Below are 23,512 nucleotides of genomic sequence, written 5' to 3'. Positions count from 1 at the left end.
GCATATAGTCACTATGGAGGGTACATCCCTAAGATGAGGTTTTACGATTATCAAAGAGGATATAATAAGATAGAGCGGTACTGTCATAGTAAATTTTGTAACCACTGTCAATTCACTGCCATCTATCGACATACTTTAAAACTAAAAATGAAGATTTATAAAAATACGATAAAATGTATTTTTTATTTGGATTAATTATTTTTATATGATTCTGACTCATGTTCTTTCACTGATATGCGTTAAAATTATAAATAACAAACGAAACCGTCAACGCCCTCTATACGAGAGTAGGCCAAAACTAGTGGCGCCATCTGATCGAGAATCAAATTTTCGTGATTTTTGAGGCACGTTTTTTCCTTAGACTGTATCCATCTATTACGGAGTTATATCTATCTTTGCGATTATGAAGGCGTGTACTCTCTCTTCCAAAAAACGTTTTTTCCAGATCGCGATTTTTGCCATTCGCAATTTTTACCATTTTTTTTTTCAATAGCTTCCTTTCCCGAAAACATTTCTAACCATTCGCATATTTTCCCATTAATTTTATTTTCCAGTAGCTTACTTTCCTGTTACGTTTTCTAACCAGTCGCATACTTTCCCATTTTTTTTATTTTCCAGTAGCTTATTTTCCTGTTACGTTTTCTAACAATTAGCATAATTGAGATATGTATTCTTATTATACTAATAAATTTGTATATAACATTAAGATCATTCCTAACAACTTCCTAATTTCTAATCAGTTATAGGTATCCCTAGCCTTGACTTAAGGTCTTAAATTAATTAAAATGGCTTAAATTTAAATATGATTAGGAACTAGGATTCAATTACAATAATCATCAAAAATCAAACGAAATAAAAACTTTTATAAAAAAAGATAAATCGACTTCAAAAAGGATGAAATAAAATATTATCCTTTTTAGGGTTCCGTCTTTAAGTATATGCGTTACTAACTGATATGTTTGAAGTCGGTGCCAAGCCAAGTAGTAACAATACCAGTCATAAATAATCAGCTTTATGTCTATAAATCCCATTATGTTAGGCTACAGTTGCACTACATCAAATTGGTGGTTTTTGGGAGGAAATGCTTAAGTTACTGTAAAAAAACACCGAAATCTTATATACATATATACATACTTCACTGGCTCAGTGACCCAAAAAGGATCTCTGCGCCATCACCACGTCACCATACACGTGCCTTTAAAAATTGAGGAGTTCCCTCAATTCTTCAAGGATTCCACCATCAGATCAAAACCAAAAATGTTACGAAAACACCTTGGAGGTAACTTCTTTCAAACAGAAAAATAATTACTCAAATCGGATCATGGGTGCCGGTGTAATCGCTGAAATCATTATCATCAAAACAATCATCATCATCAGCTTCACTTCATCAAATTAGTGGTTTTCGAGAGAAAATGCTCGATTTGCTTAAGAAAACACCCAAATCACCATACGTGCCTTTAAAAATTGAGGAGTTCCGTCAATTCCTCATGGATCCCATTATCAGAACAGCACTAGATTAATGTGGGACCACCTTACAGGTAGTTCCTTTCAAACAAAAAAAATAATTGTTCAAGTTGGACCACTGGTCTCGGAGTAATCGCTGAACATCCCACATTAAAAAAATCATCATCACTATCATCAAAACAATCATCATCATCAGGTCCACTTCATCAAATTGGTCGTTTTCGAGAGAAAATGCTCAAGTTGCTTATGAAAATACCCAAATCACCATACATGTGCCTTTAAAAATTGAGGAGTTCCCTCAATTCCTCAGGGATCCCATCATCAGATCAGAACCAGATTAATATGGGACCAACTTGGAAGTAGCTCCTTTCGAACAAAAAAAGAATTACTCAAATCGGACCATGGGTCTCGGAGTATTCGGTGAACATACATTACAAAAATAAAAAAATATAGCCACAACCGTAAATTATTTGATATATTTGTTAAACTATTCCTCGAGTACCAAGTGGCGCTGTCTATGACGTCTAGAAAATTATATCGATACGATAATATCCAGACACTTGGAAGTCTTATTAATCGGTTCGATTACGCCTACACCGATAGTGTGAAATTGTGTCCACATATCGTTTTTACTGCATTAGTGTGCTAATCTAACTTAGTGTTGTAGTCTTGTTGTAGTATGGGTGCGTAGTAACGAGGGGAAAAGATGCATTTGTAGTTAGTATATATGTGTGCTACCTCGTCCCCCTCGAAAAACGGTAGAATTTTTTGTTAGGAAAGATGTAGCGATGCGTACTCCATTACTAATTCCTCCGAGATTGCAGGTGACTAAATAAACAGCCTGTATAGTGCTTTTCTCCATACATGCGAGTAAATATGGTAAAATAATCATTAATAATTTAAGTAATACTAAGGTATGCCTCGGCAGGAACTGCAAATTCGTCGATTTGGCCTCTGCAATAATGTATTATGAATAATTGAATAGGTACAGTCGCCATCGGATATATCGGAGCGGCCGAGGCTCTCACAAATATCTGAACACGCCTCTATTGTCAAGGCGCTAGGTGCGTGTTCAGATATTTTTGAGCACCTCGGCCGCTCCGATATATCTGATGGCGACTGTTCCTATTCTAAATAAAAAGTTATAGGCGTTATAGCCTATTAAGTGCAAGGATGTGGTTTAGAACTTATGGTACCACAAAGTGATGTTCTCAATTTTTTAAATTAAAATCCAAGTTCGTGTGTGTGTGTGTGTGCTGTGCTACACGTTGAAATCATATGGAATGGGCCATGTTAGTTATTTCAGGATGTTGTTTTATAATGAGAGCGTTGACTGAAGTGAAACAACGATGATGGAAACGTAAAATGTTTTTATTTGGCGCGTTTTAGTATGAATAATATGAAAATATCTTTGTTTAGTCAGATCACTTGAAATAAGTTCCAGTAATTTGGGATGGGATGTTACCCATGTAAGGATGTCAGGTTACATGCAACAGGGCGGGAGTCGCCTCCGCTTCCGGCACGGGCGGCACTGCTTGCAGGGCATGCAGCAGCTGACCTCGGGCCCCTCGCACTGGATGTCCTTGCATGCGTGCGTGGGGGGCTTGGGCCGAGCAGGCGCGCGCGGCGTCACCAGTTCCACCTTTTCATCAAAACCCTTTTTTTATTTCGTTACTCGGAGTTTTAATTAATTTATTTACTGGCGGGAGCAGACACAAACCCGTGACGAGTGGCACGAGACGAGACGTCATAAAAAATAAAATAAAAATAAAAATAGCCTTTATTCCACCATAATTAAGTACATTTTTTTATATATATATTTCCTTTGCATGCATAAAGATTCTAGTTGCACATATTGTATTGTATTTAGAATATAGAATTGTATAACATAGGTAAGTGACTAGTAGTAGGTATTATTAATAAAATATAAAGATTTAATTTAACATTCTATTTCAATTTTTATTATCTATTTTTATCACAGTCTTTTAAAATGAAAGCCATTTTCACTATTACAACTAGGTATGAAATATATCATATTAATATTAGTATAAGTTTAATAATTACTAGTACATACTTTAACATTAATTTTAAATACTTAAAACAATTATTCTTCGTTAATTATGGAAGTCGCCTCTTTGGCGTAGGCCTCCCCCACTGTTCTCCATGTTTTAATTAATTTATTTACTGGCGGGAGCAGACACGAAGCCGTGACGAGTGGCACGAGACGAGACGTCATAGTCTCACTTTTATTTCTACTTATTGCTAAAAAGTCCATAAAACCGATAATATACCTACGATTCACACCGGCCGCGTCGGAGCGCATTTTAATGTGCCTATACATTTTGTATCTGTAAGAAACGATGGGGTCCGTCCGGAGCCGTCCGCGTCTGTGAGGAGCTGACCGGCACAAATACAAATGCGCTCCGAATTCCGAAGTCCGCCTCCGCCCGTTCGGTGGGAATCGTACTTAAGTGTACCTATTGTTGTTGCCCACCGGTTCCTGGTGAGATGGTGGGTAACAATGAACCCGACCAAATTACGTAGGTTGTTTTTGGTTTCGCACTTAAACTATCGTGAGACATATTTCAAAATATTTATCAGTACGGTTTTTACTCACTATTATTTTTAGTCGCTTTTGGCGACATGTTTCGGATTCTTTGGGAATCCATCCTCAGGCACGAGTGTCCGCGGCGGTTGTTCGTCGTGCAAAGCGACTAAAAATAATAGTGAGTAAAAACCGTACTGATAAATATTTTGTTTTTGGTTTGTTGTCAGGAATATTAAAACGTGCTCTTAATTTCGTCGCATTGCGTATGTTTTGTTCCTCACGGGCGCACGCGTATCTATAGGAAGCGGCCCATAAAAAAATCCTATATCTACATGTGGACAAACAATACATTATGACCTAAAACTATATGAGAAACAATAGATACCCCAATTACATATATAGTTACACCGAAACTTTACCTTTTCAGGTGTACATTACATTTACAGTTTTTCATGACACTGGTACTAATAATTAACTGATAGCCCTATTTGTTAAGGACAAAGCCCTATGGAATGTAAATGTATATAAGTACCTACTTATACAGTTACCCCATGCGCGATAATGTTGAAGTTTAAATAACACTTACACAGTCTGGCTCTGATTCGTTAGTTCATTATCTAGATTGTGCCTGCGTCTATTAATAGCAGATTATCACTGATCGGAATAGGCAGAGTATATACCTAAACTTGGGAGAACAAGGTCTTAAAGTGGAGACTGCCTAACGTATTAAGTAAGTAATAGTGTTATAAATACGGTAGAAAACAATGCATTCCTCGTTTTTGTCCAATACAATTAATAGGCGTAAATAACCATTTTTTTTCGTAAGTTTCTAAGCATTTTAAATGTAATACGTGAAAAGCACAACGTCAAAACAGGGTGTTTGGTGTCTCGTTTCTTGTCAAAAAAAATGCAGTTTTATTTTACGCCTACAATCATGTATTGGACAAAAACGAGGAATGCATTGTTTTTTAATGTATTAATGATACTATTTACTTAGTACATTTCCTTAGGAATGTTATCGCAAGGCAGTCTCCACTTTATAACTTTGTTCTACCAAGTTTAGGTAATTATACTCCGTCTATTCCGATCAGTGAAGAGAAGATTATGCAATTTGTTAATCTTACCTCGATATTACCAGTTCGATTGGGCTCATCGGTCTGCTTGCCGATTTTCAACACGAACACATCCTTGTTGGGGTGCAGCACCTTATGGGCCTTGACGCCCTTGGGCGCGTCCGCGGGGGTGACGTTGCAGGTGTCGCACAGGGACTTGTGCCGCTCCTGCTTGCTGTACGTGAGCTCGGAGTTGTTGGGGTTCCGGTTCGACGTGGCCTCACAAATGTCGTCCGGTATCTGTCAATAATGTGTTATTGTTGTTATTTAATGTTTATTCTTACTTATTACATATTCTCATTTTATAACTTCAGATAATTGATAACCCCTTCCGACTGATAACGTTTATATAGGCAAATGACTAGCAATTTTGAGGTAATTAGATACAACACGAAGGTGAAAAACCGGCCAGGTGCGAGTCGGACTCGCCCACCGAGGGTTCCGTACAAATGTAACGTATGAAATAAAACTATGAAAACGGATTATATCGCGTATATTGAATTTATAATACATCCCGACGTTTCGAACTCTTTACAGCGTTCGTGGTCAACGGGTGACTGAGGAAAAATTACAAAATGCAAAAATACCCACATACTAAAATAATGAACAATCATAGACTACAAACTTTAAGGCTGGTTGTACATGCAAAATCGGTTCATAAGGCTAGTTATACACTATAATTATTATTTTTTCAAGTAAAGATATATATATATACGCGATAAAAAACTATGCCGGCTCCAACCCTACACCACGGACCCGAGAAGATTTAATTCCCTCCTAAATTGTAGGAGGGTATCCCAATATGGGACCGGCAACAAACTCGGCGGGACACATCTTTTCAAAACATCAGAATGTCCAGCATCATCCAACACTACGGTCTCACAGTCTATGTCTCGCTTGCTCCTTTATCAGGTGGACTACAGGATCCCAAGCTGGTGGTAGAGAAAAGCCATCTTCCCTATTAAAGTTTGGATATTTCTTAATCTCAATGGCCTCGCGCAGCATTCTGGGTATGTAACGCTTCTCCTTGGCAAGAACCAGAGGCTTATCAAACTTGATTGAGTGATTGGCTTTATCCATGATATGCTCACAGACAGCAGACCTAGGTCGACGGTGCTTGACATCAGCTATGTGTTCCTTCACCCGAGTGGAAATGCTCCGTTTCGTCTGCCCGACATATGATAGGCCACACTCACAGTCCAGCCTGTACACTCCTGCAGTCTGTAGAGGGGTATTGCATTTTACAGGCCTCAGGAATTGTGACATCTTCTTCATTGGCTTGAAATATGTTTTTATAGAAGCACGCTTCAAGATGTGGCTGTCCTGTCTGGCTGTGTGTCTTAAAGTTTGTAGTCTATGATTGTTCATTATTTTAGTATGTGGGTATTTTTGCATTTTGTAATTTTTCCTCAGTCACCCGTTGACCACGAACGCTGTAAAGAGTTCGAAACGTCGGGATGTATTATAAATTCAATATACGCGATATAATCCGTTTTCATAGTTTTATTTCATGAGTAACTATCGCGGTAACCGAAGACAATATTAAATGTAACGTATTTTTTTATTTTAATAATTTTTAACAAATTTAAGGATTTTATTCCTTTTGAGGTACGTAACCCTACAAATCAATAAAGTTTTTTTCTAGCACCCCAAGATTCAATCAATCAATCAATATCGTTTATTGCATACCATGGTACAATAAAATAGATGTTACAAAGGAAAAAGATCACATGGCACCCTGGTAGGTATTCATATATATTTATACGAAAATTAAGCACAAAAAGCATAAAGCTGTACAAACTTACCTTGGTACTTGTACACATTCCTACCTTATGCTTTTTAAATGAGGTGAAATAATGCACATTGCACACGTGTTTATTACAGCTCCGGAGACACGACAGTTATTAGTTACGGCAGTTGAGTCACCTGGAAGAACAGCTGGTTCTCGTCGCCCGCAGCGCCGGCGCTGCAGGTCTCCGAGCACACGGCCTCGTCGTCGTCACACGTGCACAGCTGCGGCAGCTACAGCTGCGACGGCGTCAGCTCCGGAGACACGATAATTTACGGCAGTTGAGTCACCTGGAAGAACAGCTGGTTCTCGTCGCCTGCGGCGCCGGCGCTGCAGGTCTCCGAGCACAGGCCTGGTCGTCGTCACACGTGGACAGCTGCGGCAGCTACAACTGCGACGGCGTCAGCTCCGGAGACACGATGGTTTACGGCAGTTGAGTCACCTGGAAGAACAGCTGGTTCTCGTCGCCCGCGGCCCCGGCGCCGCAGGTCTCCGAGCACACGGACTCGTCGTCGTCACACGTGCATAGCTGCTGCAGCTTGAGCTGAGACGACGTCAGCTTCGGAGACTTCGACGTGCTCTTAGGAACTCGGATTTTTACCTAGCACCAAAATTAAATTATACAGACATTAAAAACTGTAATATTTCATATTTCATATTTATTTATTGCAACCATGGTTTTATAGGTATTACAAATTCTTGGTAGTTCCACATGGACCCCGTGGGGGCATAGCAATATTAGCAATAAATGTCATATGTCGTGTACACGGACTTCTCCGAGGCTTTTGATAAAATTAGTCACAGAATCTTATTGGAGAAGCTCTGGAGTGCCGAAATACATGGCGACTTGTTCCGATGGATCAAGTCATACATCACAAATCGCTCACAAGCCGTTTCGATCAAAGGTTTCATGTCAGATTTTCTTTACATTCCTTCAGGTGTCCCTCAAGGGTCGCATCTCGGTCCATTACTGTTTACACTTTATATAAATAATATTGGTGATGTACTTGGCAGCAGTCATCACCTGTTATATGCTGATGATGCAAAAAAAATTAAGATTATTAACACAGTCAATGATTGTTGCGAGCTTCAAGCCGATATTAATTCTCTGTCTGACTATTGTGAGAGTAATCAACTATTTCTTAATCCTGATAAGTGCAATATAATCACATTTACACGTAACAAAAATCCAATAACATATAATTATATATTAAATAATCACCACATAATTAGGGTTGACAAAGTCCGTGACCTTGGGGTTTTAATAGATAATAAACTTACTTTTAATAATCACATAGATATCGTTGTTCAAAGGGCTTACAAACAACTTGGTTTTATATTAAGGGTTTGTAGGCCTTTTCAAAACGAAATGACATACATGATATTATACTACAGTTTAGTCAGATCAATCCTAGATTTTGCGTGTATCATTTGGAACCCTTTCTTTAAGTGTCATATCAATAGGATAGAACGTGTACAAAGGAAATTTCTCAAGTCTATCGACTTCCGTATGGGACGGTGTCGAAACTCATATAAAAATAGTCTTGTTCACTATGGATTGCTGACACTTGAAGATCGTCGAGCACAGTTTGATATAATGTTTCTCTACAAAATCATTAACAGCTTTATTGACGCCCCCTCACTTCTTGGTACGTTGTTATTTAAGATACCTCAACGCACTGCACGCCATAAGAAATTATTTTCTATTCCTTTCTCTCGTAGAAGATATTGCTCAAATTCTTATTTCAACCGTTGTCTCAATTATTATAATATAAATGTATCCCACATTGATCTTTTTTCGTATTTTAAAACCTGTGAAAGTTTTAAAAAACAAATTATTACTCACTTCAAATCGAAACTGTAAACAATAACAAACTGTTTATTTAAGTAGGTATAATTAAACTTTTGTAACAACTTCTATAATTTAACATTGTAATAGGTAACTTATGCACAAATAATTTATAACTTTCTTTGTGTACCCCGTGTGGTTGTATGTACGAGTAAGCAACCTGCCCGTGCATACATATACATGGATGAATGAATATAGATACACTTCAAGTTACTGATAAGTTTGTTAATTAATGATAACTTTGTTTTCCGCTTACTGCTCCTACACTAGCTACTTTAGATTAGAAATTATTTAATTAAGGTAGGGCACTCAAGGTCTATTAACACATTGCTTATTATTACATCATTTTTGTATATGACTGTTTGTTGCCTAAGAAAAAAAAAAATCCCACCATCACCACGTTCATAGCCGTGGACCAAGAGTCTAATATATATATAATCGGGGCCGTGCGCGTTGGCGGGTCTGCTATCTTGTGGCCTGAATCAGAAACTTAAACTCTACATTGACAATACACGCCAAAGTAGGTGCTGCCCTGTACAGCTCATGTACGTTTTCTTGTGCATTGCAGGTACTGCCATCTTGTGGCCGACATTGGAAGCTTAAACTAGACATTTGTGACGTTTTCAACCAAAAGGTACCAATGTTGTCGCTTGTCGATAATGTTGATTTCAAATTTAATTTTATTTTATTTGAAACTATATGGAAATAGCGCCTTATTGACAACCGACATTATGTACCGTACCGTATTCGCGCCAATTAACAGGGGGTTGAAAAATAGTTTCGCTCGTGATTCTAAGTTAGAATCTTGAGCGTAGCGAGGGACTCATAAACACGAGATGTAAAATAACTTTGCTCTCGTGTTGCACACATAATTTTTCACCTCAGTAGTGAGAACATATTAAAGGTTAAAATGTATTTCTAATTACACAGAATAATACAGAGGAAAAAAAAATGTTATAAAAGTATGAAGTGGCAGTTCATGGCTTTCACTAAATTAAACAGCTACTTTGTTTTATTCCCTGGAGTGACGAAAGTAGGCTTGTTCGAGTTGCTGAGGTGAAAATGTTTTTGTACTGATTAATTTTATTTTATTGCTCAAAATGGCTTGACTATTCTTTTACAATAGAGTAATACAACCATAACACCTGGTTTTGCTTAAAGCGTACCTGAGCTAAACAATCTTTATCCCACTTACTTTTAATACATTCTAATTTCAAAGTTTCCCAAGTTTTCAATTCAATGAATATCATTCATTTCAAAATAAATATGATCTCTTTATGATATGATCTCAGTATGAGCCTAAAATGGCGGGTGGACCCATTTTTTGGACGTAACTTTTTTTTGGGGTAGGTACAATATAATTACATACGTTTTGCATGAAATAATGCAAGATTTAATAGGTAAAATCGCAAACCTGACGTGAGGTCGGCAGGTGGGCCTTATTTTTAGCGTAGCTCATTCTAGGGATAAGTACACAGATTTTCATTACTTTCAGGCTTACAGAGGTACACTGAAGTTACAATAAAACTACACACTTTAAATACGGTATAATGCAACCATTCATTATTGTCTGTGGGGGACCTTTTTTTAAGTAGCACGTTTTAGGAAGAGGTACTGTCCGCGCGCCAATTCCGTGCATTCAGAGGTCGAGGAAGTGGAGGGAGAGGATCTCCGCAACCGTACGTACAAAATGACACCACTCTGTCATGACGCCCCACATTTCTAACATTCCTCAGCCGTGCACGGAATTCGCGCGCGGACAGTACACTGGTTTCCATTAAAAGTACACTTCGGTACACAGAAGCTACAATATAAATATTTTGTTGAAATGCGCTGAGACCCGCGAGATAGACTACCCGTCCCTCTTTAATTAATACAGTTAGTAAAACGCGAGTAGTCTATCTTGCGGGCGAGATACTGTCGTGCCCCTCCTGTGCTAGGCCTACTGACGCTCTCTAGGAAACTAGGAAATACAATGCCATGTGCTGAAGGTGAAGATGTGGTAGTACTACCAGCAAAGGTACCTATCGACATAGAGTAACTTATACTAGAGCGGTACTGTCATAGTAAATTTTGTAACCCCAGTAAATTCACTGCCATCTGTCGACACACTTTAAAACTAAAAATAAATATTTATAAAAATACGATAAAATGTATTTAAATAAGGATAAATGATTTTTTTTATTTGCATTAATTATTTTTATGATTTTGTCCCATGTTCTTTCACTGATATGCGTTAAAATTGTTAAATAACAAACGAAACCGTCAACGCCATCTATACGACAGTAGGCCAAAGCTAATAGCGCCCTCTGAATGAGAATCAAATTTTCTTGATTTTCGAGGCACGTTTTTTCCTTAGACTGTATCCATCTTTGCTATCGATCAACCGTCATCTACCCGTCATGTAAAGAGCGAATCTTACTTCGTTTCCGTTAAATATGGCTCCGATTTCTTCATACGGTTTCCGATGCTTCGTTCGTGGGTTTTGAATGTTAGTAGGTGGAGTTTGCGCCATTTTGCATTAATTTATTATAGAAAATTTTGATTTGTGCTAAATAGATCTTTAGCAAAGAGCACGTTGACAGTCAAAGAAAAAAGTAAGTAATTCCGGAGAGCCCGTCTATCGACGAGACATAAGCAGTTGCATAGAGGTTGAACATAAGTAAGTAAACATTTTGGTTGTACCACTAAAAATATGCAATGATTTTTATAACACAAGCAGTGCAAGTGTTATTTTAAACGTTAAACATCTATGAAATTATGACGTATAAATAACACTTGCACTGCGTGTGTTATCAAAATAATTGTAGGGTTATCTTGGTCTAAATACCACGCTTGAGCATTTTAATAGATAAATATAGTGACAAGTTCGATATTCACTTTGACTCTTTGTCCAAAATTAGAAATGTATTCACTTGTATGTAGTTAGTATATTTAGTTTTAATTCCATATTTAGTTATATACTTAACCAGTCGACATCATGGTTGCGCTTTGCTCCTTATTTTACAATAATAAGGTGTTCAAATGTGTCGGCTTTTTTGTTGACTTTGCTTTTTTAATTACTCGCATGTGGTGTTTACCAGTAATTAGTCATACAATTAGCATGTTATTAATGTTTGTAAGCCTGAATGTAATAACTGTTGGTGAGCCTTAAAATAAAATAAAAATAAAATAAAATAAATAAATAAATAATTTAAGGCTGGCTGCATGGAAAGTAGAGGTAAGGAATACAATCTCTAAGGTTCCATAAGCACGAGACCTTTTTCAACACGCGTTACAAAAGCGTTTGAATGACACAAATGGATAACAATGTAAAGCCTGACCAGAAATATATGATCATGCGCCATATTGCGGAATTTCATTGGAACTAATTTCTAACTATGGCAATAATTTTAATGACAACCTTCACTGTTGTCAGTGTCATTGTGGCGGTTTACTTGAATAATGCTTAAGTGTTGAATATTAAATAATAAATAACAAAAATGCCCAAATGGCTGAAGTTAGGCTTAATAAATATATAATAGTTGTTCTGAAATTATAAGAAGCGGACTCAATAGGGCCGATATGTACAACAGTATAAAGGTCATGTAAAATAAAAAAAATAAAAAAATGTCCAAAACTTTACATAGTTAGGACCGGAACATTGTAAATAATAAACTGCTGGAAAAGAACAGTTCGGTAAATTAAACTATTTCGCTACGAAACATTTCCAAATTAACATCAGAGCTGACAGGTAAACAAATCAAGATGTCATTATAGACTGGTTATTACGACTTAGTTATTGTAGTGTTATGTCATACAAGCGAGGAAACACAGTAACAATAATTTTTAAGAAAAAAAAACCGACTTCAATGGGGGATGCCGTTGAAAGGTTACTTATTGTTGATGGTGCATTCCAGACAATGAAATGAAAAAGACAGCATCTTTTGCCTAACTAAAATGAGGTAAAACCACCCACGTTTCTAGTAGCATTTCGTTTCTGTAAGGGTCATAGTTATAACCTAACCTAACCCAATGTTCTGATAGCATTTCGTTTCTGTAAGGGTCACAGTTCTAACCTAACCTAACCCACTTTTCTGATAGCAGTTCGGTTCTGTGAGGATCGCAGTTCAAAAAAAAGTCCAGGTCCAAGTTTGGGTCTGGGTCCATAACGAAGAGAATAAATCGCCAAACGTGAACTATGTGTCGTTGAAGAGTTCCATTCTGATCATCATCAGCAGTTCCACTTCATCAAATGTCACTTTTTTATGTAAAAGCTAGATTTGTTGATGAAAATACAAAAATCACTATATGTATGCCTTTCTCATTTGAGGAGTTTCCTCGATTCCTCATGGATTCCATCATCAGAACTCGAGCTTGACAAAAATGTGTCTTGAAAACCTAACTTGCTTACCAATCATAACGAAGAGGACAAATCGCCAAACGTGAACTATGCGTCGTTAAAGAGTTCCATTCTGATATTTCTGATCATCATCAGCAGCTGCACTTCATCAAATGTCACTTTTTTAAATGGAAATGCTGGATTTGTTGATGAAAATACAAAAATAACTATATGTATGCCTTTCACATTTGAGGAGTTCCCTCGATTCCTCATGGATCCTATCATCTGAACTCGAGCTTGACAAAAATGTTTCTTGAAAACCTAACTTGCTTAACAAACATAACGAAGAGGACAAATCGCCAAACGTGAACTATGCGTCATTGAAGAGTTCCGTTCTGATCATCATCAGCAGTTCCACTTCATCAAATGTCACTTTTTTAAATGTAGGTACTTGATTTGTTGATGAAAATACTAAAATCACTATATGTAAGCCTTTAACATTTGAGGAGTTCCCTCGATTCCTCATGGATCCCATCATCTGAACTCGAGCTTGACAAAAATGTTTCTTGAAAACCTAACTTGCTTAACAAACATAACGAAGAGGACAAATCGCCAAACGTGAACTATGCGTCATTGAAGAGTTCCGTTCTGATCATCATCAGCAGTTCCACTTCATCAAATGTCACTTTTTTAAATGTAGGTACTTGATTTGTTGATGAAAATACCAAAATCACTATATGTAAGCCTTTAACATTTGAGGAGTTCCCTCGATTCCTCATGGATCCCATCATCAGAACTGCGTTTTGACAAAAACGGGACCAATCTGTATGTATATACTTACAACCAAAAAAAGAATTTTCAAAATCGGTCCAGAAATGACGGAGTTATGGAGTAACAAACATTAAAAAAAAAACAACCGAATTGTTAACCTCCTTTTGAAATCTTGAAGTCGGTTAAAAATGAGTTTAAGTTTGAAAAATATTCGTAAGAAGTATTTAAGAAGTGGAGCTACCCAGATTTTTGATGTAGGGAATGTTTACTATTAGGTTCTAAGTCGTTTAATATAATTTTCAACTAAATCAAAAGACGTATACGTAGATTTCATGTAAATCAGTTGAGTCGGTTATTGATTCCCCCTACAATATTACACTCTCCTTTTCAGTTTTAAGGTAATTTTTTTTGGATAAAAACTACCATATGTTCTTCTAGGGGACTATATACCAAATTTAAACTAAATTGGTTCAGCGGTTTAAGCGTGAAGAGGAATTAAAAAAAGTATTATTTTTTCATATACTCCGGACTGGTGTCATTTTGATATCATAAATGAATTCGGCATACCCGATTTATACAAAAACGATACCTAACTTGGCCTAGTAGCTTAAATGATATAGTTATCAAGATAAAGTTTTTAACCCCTTTTTTACCACCTTTGGGGGATGAATTTTTAAAAAAGCTTAAAGAAATTTTCTTGCTTTTAAATATAATACCTTTTTGCAAAGTTTCAAGGTCCTAGTTTAAAATGGAATAACCCCAAGACAAACTTTCATCCCCTTTAAAACCCCCTGAGGCGTTAAATTTCCAAAAACGTCGTAATTACTTTTTTTTGTAATCGTCTATTATACCTTTCTAAGAAGTTTCAAAGAATTTATAATGGATTCTAACTTTCAACCCCCTTTTAACCCCGTTAGGGGACGAATTCTTGATAACGCTGAAATAGCTTTTCCTGTATTATAATAATATGCCCATATACAAAGTTTCAAGTAACGCACTCGAAAAAAAAATTGATCTCCATACAAACTTTCAACCTTTTTTCACCTTAGGGGATGAATTTTCAAAACGCTGAAATCAGTTTTTTTGTATTTCAATAATATATCTTTTTACGAAGTTTCAAATTGCTAGCTTAAAAGAAATCTTGAACCCCATACAAACTTTTAATCCCTTTTTTAACCCCCTTAGGGGTAAAATTTCTCAAATTTTTATAGCCTATAACCTGGCCGTGGTTTTTTTCGACAGATTAGTAGGTAAAGTTTGCATAAAAATCCGTTCAGCCGTTTTCATTTGATGCGCGGTCAAATAAACAGACAAACAGACAATAATTCTAAAAACTGTAGGAACGTGTTCTGTTATCGATTCTAAGTATCCCCAGCCAATTTTTTTTCGAATATCTTCCATGTACAGACTTTCGACCCTCTTCCGCTTTATTATATGTATAGATATAGATACTAGGTGTATGGTCTAGGTACTTCAGTGTATGGTGGCGCCGCCTATTTACTTTTTGATACATGAAGATTCAGTGTATGGTGGCGCCGCCTGTTTACTTTTTGATACATCCATAGACGGAGTGAAGTGCGCTGTCAATGATTTGAATTTTTTTATCGATTATTCTAGGTAGGTTTTGTGGCGCCGCCTATTTAAGGTTTTTTGACGGACACTTTTTGATACATGGAAATTGTATTCTTTACTTCTACCTTCTATAGCTGGCTGTCTGTCTCCTATATATTATACTCATGGAGACTATATAAAGGAGCCAAATCTCTGTGTATGAAAAGTGTCCATCAAAAAACAGTAATTAGGCGGCGCCACCATACACCGAAATACTACCAAAAACAACCTACGTAATTTGGTCGGGTTATTTGTTGCCTTATAAGGTTCATGTTATACTCATGTCCCAGAGCCTAACTAGCGCCACCGGAGAGATTAGGAACTATTATTTAAAGCTGAAAGCGGTCACTTTTGCAACAATTCTGCACTAAGAGATTGGCATCCTTTCTATACCATCCATAATTATACTACTCTTTGCTGTCTGTACTTACTATACGTCAACTATACATATATTATTATTTATTATACTCTTTGGTACTCAGTTTCTACGAGCCCTCATTTTTTTTTGGCTATAGGTATAGGTATTCTATGTATCTGATTATTCATTATGCTGATTGTTAAAATCTAATGTGATTGATTTAATACGGACACGATTTTTTAGCCCCATTGGTGGAATCAAGGTGTACGGCGGCGCTCTGGTATTTTTTTGCGCGTCCAGAAATCCAGATGAATAGATTCAGCGAAGGTTAGCCACAAAAAATGATTCCAAGGCAGATTACAATCGATGCCGTAACGAAATACACTCTTTCGATCGGGTAATCGACTCAGGCAAGAAGATTCAGAAAAAAAAGATTTATCGTCTCTTATTTTGGTATTTTTGACAAGAATGACAATTTGGCATAAAGAATATTGATTTGATGGCGTAAATTTACTGTATTAATAATAATCTTGTAATTGTTGGCTAAAATGGAACAAAAAGTTCCTAAAACTAAGGGTATTCAATCGAGCCCTTGCCCGAGATTATGCCAGCTGGTGCCTACCAACGTCCCAGGACCTAAAAAAGCGCAAACCGTCCTTCACCCTAAGAAAGACGTATTTGTTTTAAGGGTAAATAGTGATACCTACTATGTTACTATATAATTTCAACTTATAGATTGTTAGTAGTCCAGTGAGGGGTGAAAAATATGACACACGTATTTCTGTAAAGCCCGACCAGAAATATATGATCATTGTCAAGAGGGCGCTGTTAATCTCATGTATGTGGTGACAGTTCAGTTTAGTATGAAATTTTTTGTTCCAATGAAATTCCGCAACATGGGGCGTGATCATATATTCCTGGTCAGGCTTTACAAATAAGTGAAATAAGATTGTCAGGTATTTATGCACGCTGCGTTTTGCAAGAAAGTACATATTACTGGTTAGGTACCATGGAGGGAGGTAGATATGGCACCAGGCGCTCGATCGTGAGTCATCAAATATAGGTTCCGGAGCCTATATTGAGTAAGTCGTACGGCTGACGCCAATGTGTCAAGATTGTCTAAATCATCTACTAAGTAATTGCCTGCATTTTAGTTTTGTCAACTATAAACGTCATGCGTCTATTAACAATGAAAGGTTATTGTCATGGAGACTATATAATCTATACCATCCATAGTTATTGTTAGATACCTATTATACTTTATATATACACATCAATCGTGTAGGTAGGTACACTAAAGTGTACGTACAATCTGCAACGGATTGTAGAATGCACCTCTAGAAGTTTTTAATCAGATTGGCGGTAACTTTACTTGCAGCTTACTGCAGCCAAAAATAAAACATCACTTAGGGTCTGCTTAAGCTAACAATGCACCGAATTGAATAGAGCAAAGCTCATATTTTCATAGAATTTTGACATTTTATAATGACATTACCACACTGTCTTTGGAGCTTGACCCGACTGTAATCAACATCTAAATCTGAGTTGTTACATTTCCGTTCACTGGCTCTTTTAAATATAAATGTAAGTTTTGGTCAATATTGATTATTCTTCCAGGTGGCAAAAGTAGGTGTGAACGGAGAAAGACGCTGTAAAATGGAGCTGGAGCTGGTAACACCTAAGGGTCCAGAAAGGAAGGTCCCGGGGCGCATCGACACGAAGGGTACACAGTGTCTGCCGCCCCCTTGCCCGGGTTGCTGTCAAAGAGTTCAATGCTGAATACTCACGGAAACTACGTTACATCCCTGTATAATAGGCAATACATCTACATCTGTATCCAATTATAAAGGAAACAGGAGAGTGTAAAGAGTGCTGTATGTATGTGAGTGATGAATGGTAGATGCCCGACTTTACTGAGCCCCTAGTGTACATTTCATTCGTTAGCTTGACGTTTGTTCGCGTTTGCGTTATGCCTATTTTTGTATGGGATTTTGAACAGAGCGCCAAGCCGGACGTTTTGGTAACTCAAAATGCCATGCAAAATGACAACGCAAACGCGTACGTCACGTCACGCTATCAAATGAAATTTACAACAGGAGTACTAATCCAAAGCAAATAACTTGTCTACACAGTAACACCGATTATTAAAGTTTAATAAAACACAATCTGCCGAGGCAGGTAGATTACATAATTGCGTTTTATTTCACGTACAAACTTCTTTTAAATCTTTGTGAATAAACATGGGTATATAAGGTATATTCACCCTGGTTCCCTTTAACGCGCTTAAGTTATTGATCAGAACTATTTTTTTAGAGAATAATATACAGATTTTTCTTGATCATATGCCCTTGTCATATCCCGCTCGGGCTCGAAATAATAACACTAATAACTGGTATAATAAGGGTGATTCCTATTCTTACGTTTTTTTATGTTTCTTGTAAGAATAGCATGGAGTTAGACCAAGACAAGTCTGCAACGATTTTGAAAACACACGCAGTGCGTTATTTTAAACGTCATACTTCTATGAAATGATGACGTATAACCCTTGCACACTGCGTTTGCTATCTTTGCAGACTTGTCTTGGTCTAACTACCTATATTTTTTAAGAAAATAAGTATACTCTATATCAATATACTTAGCAATTTACCATTTACCTCTAGTTATTTAAATGTTTTGCCCTTTACAACGTTTAAAAAATTAGAAGTTCGAAATGTCACGGACAGTGTAGTGTCACCTCGCCGGGATTTGTGCAATAATAAAAAAAAATGAAGTGATTTTTCAAGAATTTATGTCAAATATAGAACACTAATCCCTGTTCTACTACTTACACAGTTTAAAAATGCGCGTGAGCTCTTCCGAGAGCTTGGCAAGCGCCTCAGGGAGAAAGGGAATGACCCCCGTTCTGAGTGATGGCTTGTCCAACAGGTCTCCATCGCCATACAGCGAGGTAACGCTGCTAATGTGATGGGGAGCTTTGGACCCGACATGGCTCAGAACGGGTTTTAGTTTTTTAAGGTAGTAAGTAGAATTATTATGTATTAGCTGTGCCCGCGGCTCCGCCCGCGTGGAATTCGGTCTGTGTCAGTAAGCGGCTAATTCACCCCTAATTTCTCTCCCTCTCCCCTGGAGGCGGAACTTGAAGTAAAGTTGACAGATGGATACGCTAGAGGACTGTGGTCCAGATAAAAATTTTTATAATTAGGTAAGTACCACTAAATAAAACTACACTCCAAAATTAATAGTTTTTTTCGCCCTTATTCAAATTTTTGACGTGATTTAAACGACATAGAGAAGTAGGTGTATATCGGACGATACAGTACCACTTTTGTATGTTTTCGTCCTTGACTGTACCTATCCAAATCAAGTCCATGGCAAATATCATCCAAATCGGTCCTCCAGTCAAATCAGTACATGAAAAGGTAAGAAATACACACATAAAAATCCATACTTCCTTCCTTCCTTCCTACATAATCTGATGTTCATTTACTATGCCCCTACGTTTGATTTATTATTTAGGTTAGGATTAGGTTCAGTCAAGTTTAGTATCATTTTCAACTAAATCAAAACTATCCTATGCTCTTCCCTGGGAATCAAACTATCTCTCTAACAAATTTAAACTAAATAGGTTTAGCGGTGTGAGCGTGAAGAGGAATTAAAAAAAAAGTATTTTTTTCATATTTTTTGTGTTTTTACTTCGAAATGGTATCATTTTGATATCATAAATGAATTCGGCATCCCTGGTTTATACGAAAACGATACCAAACTTGGCCTAGTAGCTTAAATAAGATAAAGTTGAGACCCCCCCTTCTACATAATTATTTACATCACAAATCTTGGTGGCTCCACTTCTTAAATCCAGCCTTGGGTCCCAAGGAACAATCCTGCCAAAGGAAATCTTTTGTTCACGCAACGCCGTATTTTAGGACCTGCACCTTCGACTAAATCGAGTGTAGTGTTTACCCCCCCTCTTAGGGGTTGAATTATTATAGCATATAACCTGGCAGAGATTTTCTCGACAGATTAGTAAAGTTTGCATCAAAATCCGTTCAGCCGTTTTCACGTGATGCGCGGTCAAATAAACAGACAAACAGACAAAAATTCTAAAAAAACCGGGCAAGTGCGATTCGGACTCGTGTTCCAAGGGTTCCGTACATTACACAACTTAAACAATGTATTTTTTATGCCAAATGTCTTTAAGAAACCCGTAGGGGTCGGATCAAAAACTAAGTAATTAAATCCGACTCACGCTTGACTGCACATTTCTAATAGGTTTTCCGGTAATCTATAGGTAAAGATCTATTTTGTGTATTTTTTTCAAAATGTTTGACCCAGTAGTTTCGGAGATAAAGGGGGGGAATGGTCATTTTTTTCAGCGCGTCAGGGATGTTTGCTGAAGCACGCATAGATTGCTTTTATACGACTATGCGCAAACGATGCACATCCCTGGTGCGTCGGGTGCGGGCCAGCCCCAACCCCATCCTGCGGTTGATAGCCGAGAGGTTTGACTGCCCATATATGAGGCACTGTGAGGACATTCATGTTTCTAAAAGTACTTATTATGTATAAGCTACTTGGGTATGTACTTCTAGAAACATAACTCAGTTCATTTCAATATTGTTTATTTTTTATTATTTATTGTAATGTTAATTTTGTGTTAATAATTATTCTGTATATATGTATAGTGATAGATGTAAGCACTAACATAGCTATAAGTACTTACTAACATAAGCTATATGAGTCTGTAAAGTTACTCGAAATAAAAATGATTTATTTATTTATTTTATTTATTTTTTGCCTATTTTCTTGAATAACTTCTAAACTATTTATCTTAAAATTATAAAAAAAAATACTTGAAATTCTCACAATGAGCTCTTTCATTTGATATGTAACTCGATATAGTTTGACAAACTTTATTTTTTAATTTTCTCATTTACCCCCCAAAAGTGGCCCCCGTGTTTAAAATTAATTTGTTTACGTTACATGTCCATCTTTGGGTCACAAACTTACATATGTATACCAAATTTCAACTTAATTGGTCTAGTAGTTTCGGAGAAAATAGGCTGTGACAGACGGACAGACAGATAGACGCACGAGTGATCCTATAAGGGTTCCGTTTTTTCCTTTTGAGGTACAGAACCCTAAAAACTGTTGGAACGTGTTCTGTTATCGATTTTAAGTATCCCCAGCCAATTTTTTTTCAAATATCTTCCATGTACAGACTTTCGACCCTCTTCCGCTTTATTATATGTATAGATACTATTAGATAGATAGATAGATACTTTGCTGTTATTGCCCGACTGCCGAAGAAGAAAAATTGTTTTTCGCGCGTATGTATGTATTTATGTGTGTCCAATAGGGGATATTACTGCAATGTTCTGCCACCAGAGTGCAGGACTATCCTTTTTAGTAAAACATAGAGTAACTTATACATACTGTACCTTTAACAGGTTTTTGACAAGTTTTCAGAGATAATAAAATATGACATTGATGCATCAAGGCGGTTTGCTTACAGAGGACCTACCGGGAAACGTGAATCCGAAAATTCGCTATCTGCCTCTTTATCGCTCGAATATGCAAGAGTGACAGAGATGTTAGATAATAGTTATTTGTTATACAAGGGTGCAAAGTTGTAATTTTCTTGTTTCACGATAGACCAGATTGTGGTAGTGGCGCCCTGGTGCCCCCTACGCAGAATTTCGCGTAATAATCCCTATTATTTGACACCTTTTTGACACACTCTACAACCTTTATAGTCTTTATAGTTTGACGGATTTCAACGAATGAGTTGTCATTAGCATGGAGACTATATAAAGGAGCCAGATCTCTATGTATGAAAAGTGTCCATCAAAAAACAGTAATTAGGCGGCGCCACCATACACCGAAATACTACCAAATACAACCTACGTAATTTGGTCGGGTTATTTGTTGCCTTATATGGCTTATGTCCCAGAGCCTAACTAGCGCCACCGGAGAGATTAGGAACTATTATTTAAAGCTGAAAGCGGTCACTTTTGCAACAATTCCGCCATAAGAGATGTGCATCCTTTCTATACCATCCATAGTCATTAGGTTTGTCGCCTAGGATTTTTCGCAGTCATGGGAGTGAGTCTTAAGGGTATAACCTATTATACTTACTTTACTCTTTGGTATAACCAAACGGAGTAGCCGTTAACAGGCGTTCCCCTCTGTCGAAAATAGGCGGCCAGTGGTCATGTCATCCATGTCCATCCATGATTGTATGGACTGACGTTTATATGACATGGCTAGTTTTACGTTACCACAGAATAAATGAGGAGTGTCTTTTAATAAACCCTTTAAGTAGGGTAAAAGGGTTTGTTTTTGGATGGATTTCATAGAAAAATAAGCCCTTTTGAAGACACTCCTCAAATAATAGTACTACCTACCGTACAGAAAGGAAACTTCCTACAAAACCGAAGTTTGACAGCGGTTCAGGGCCGAATCATGCTATCCCTTTCTATATATGGCAGTATCCCTTTCGGCTATTTAGGGTTGTCAAAATTCAGGTCATTATCTTATCTGTGATCGTGAACGCAAAGGGACGTCAAGTTGTGCCAATCCTAATAATTGCTCGGAGCAATGCTGAGCCGAACGGAGCAGTTTGCCCGGAGCGAGGAGTTTTGTACCCCTAACGTTACGTATACATTTGACGTTCCTCTCTCCGCAAAAATCGGCAGACTGTTTTGTACAGAAAATTACAGACAAGGCGTCTCCGTTTGGTTATATCCTGTAAGCAGCGAGTAGTCTAACTAGTCTGTCTACAGGTTGCGTAGCGTTTCCGGGCCTATATGTTATGCTCTAAGGCAACCCCACATTGCGATTTGATTTTTTTAAATACATGAGGATTTAGAACACAATTAATTGTACCAACTTAATTTGTACTTCGGTACTTAAAAAAATGTGTACCTCTTTAGTTTGAGCAAAGATAGATATAACTCCGTAATAGATGGATACAGTCTAAGGAAAAAACGTGCCTCGAAAATCAAGAAAATTTGATTCTCGATCAGAGGGCGCTACTAGCTTTGGCCTACTGTCGTATAGATGGCGTTGACGGTTTCGTTTGTTATTTAACAATTTTAACGCATATCAGTGAAAAAACATGGGTCAAAATCATGAAAATAATTAATGCAAATAAAAAAAATCATTTATCCATATTTAAATACATTTTATCGTATCGTACAAATGTTTATTTTTAGTTTAAAAATGTGTCGACAGATGGCAGTGAATTTACTGTGGTTACAAAATTTACTATGACAGTACCGCTCTAGTATAAGTTACGTTACTCTATGGTTTGAGAGTACAAACCAAATGAAGCTGGTGTTGCTGTAGAGCATCTTTCTACTAGTCTAGCAACCCTTACTGAAGTGAAGCCACAGACAGAGTATCACGTGCGAAATACATTAGTGTAAGGGACATTTATCGTTTTAATTAGCCAACTCACCTAAATAAATGTTTAAATGGACAGAAAGAGCACGAAAATACACGAATATGTGAGAAAACAGATCTAAAAACGCTTATAGTATTTTTCACATAGCATGGGTACGATGACAGTTGTCACCTTTTCCAAGCCAAAGAGAATAGATAGTGAAGAGGCGGATTGTCAAAGTAATTTTTGTTGTGATTAAAACTTTTAGTGCCATTTGACTTTAATCCTTATTATTTTGCTGATAT

General features: G+C 37.2%; 2 protein-coding genes and 2 long non-coding RNA genes across 5 annotated transcripts in view; 1 reads left to right on the top strand and 3 right to left on the bottom strand.

Moving 5' to 3' along the window:
• The window catches only part of LOC134754521 (uncharacterized), an 82,689-nt gene extending 68,638 nt beyond the window's left edge, over positions 1-14,051 (bottom strand). The window contains exon 1 of the long non-coding RNA XR_010128926.1: positions 14,013-14,051. This is a non-coding gene — a long non-coding RNA (uncharacterized LOC134754521). The remainder of the gene's footprint in view (positions 1-14,012) is intronic.
• The window catches only part of LOC134754495 (uncharacterized), a 400,626-nt gene that overhangs the window by 174,761 nt on the left and 202,353 nt on the right, over positions 1-23,512 (bottom strand). The window lies entirely within an intron of this gene.
• Positions 2,948-11,277, bottom strand: LOC134754710 (uncharacterized). The gene is made up of 4 exons (XM_063691045.1): positions 11,185-11,277; positions 7,356-7,514; positions 5,137-5,364; positions 2,948-3,106 (listed from the first exon to the last, which is right to left on the bottom strand). The coding sequence occupies exons 1-4, from the start codon at positions 11,275-11,277 to the stop codon at positions 2,948-2,950; spliced, it is 639 nt and encodes a 212-aa protein (XP_063547115.1).
• LOC134754658 (uncharacterized) lies at positions 16,299-17,613 on the top strand. The gene is made up of 2 exons (XM_063690997.1): positions 16,299-16,512; positions 17,441-17,613. Exons 1-2 carry the CDS (start codon positions 16,372-16,374, stop codon positions 17,600-17,602), a joined length of 303 nt encoding a protein of 100 aa, XP_063547067.1. The 5' UTR covers positions 16,299-16,371; the 3' UTR covers positions 17,603-17,613.

The sequence above is a fragment of the Cydia strobilella genome, chromosome Z (genome assembly GCF_947568885.1).
Source record: "Cydia strobilella chromosome Z, ilCydStro3.1, whole genome shotgun sequence".
In the NCBI taxonomy this organism is placed as follows: Eukaryota; Metazoa; Arthropoda; class Insecta; order Lepidoptera; family Tortricidae; genus Cydia; species Cydia strobilella.
Note: the sequence above shows the minus strand (reverse complement) of the source record. Positions and strands in the feature narration are given on the sequence as shown.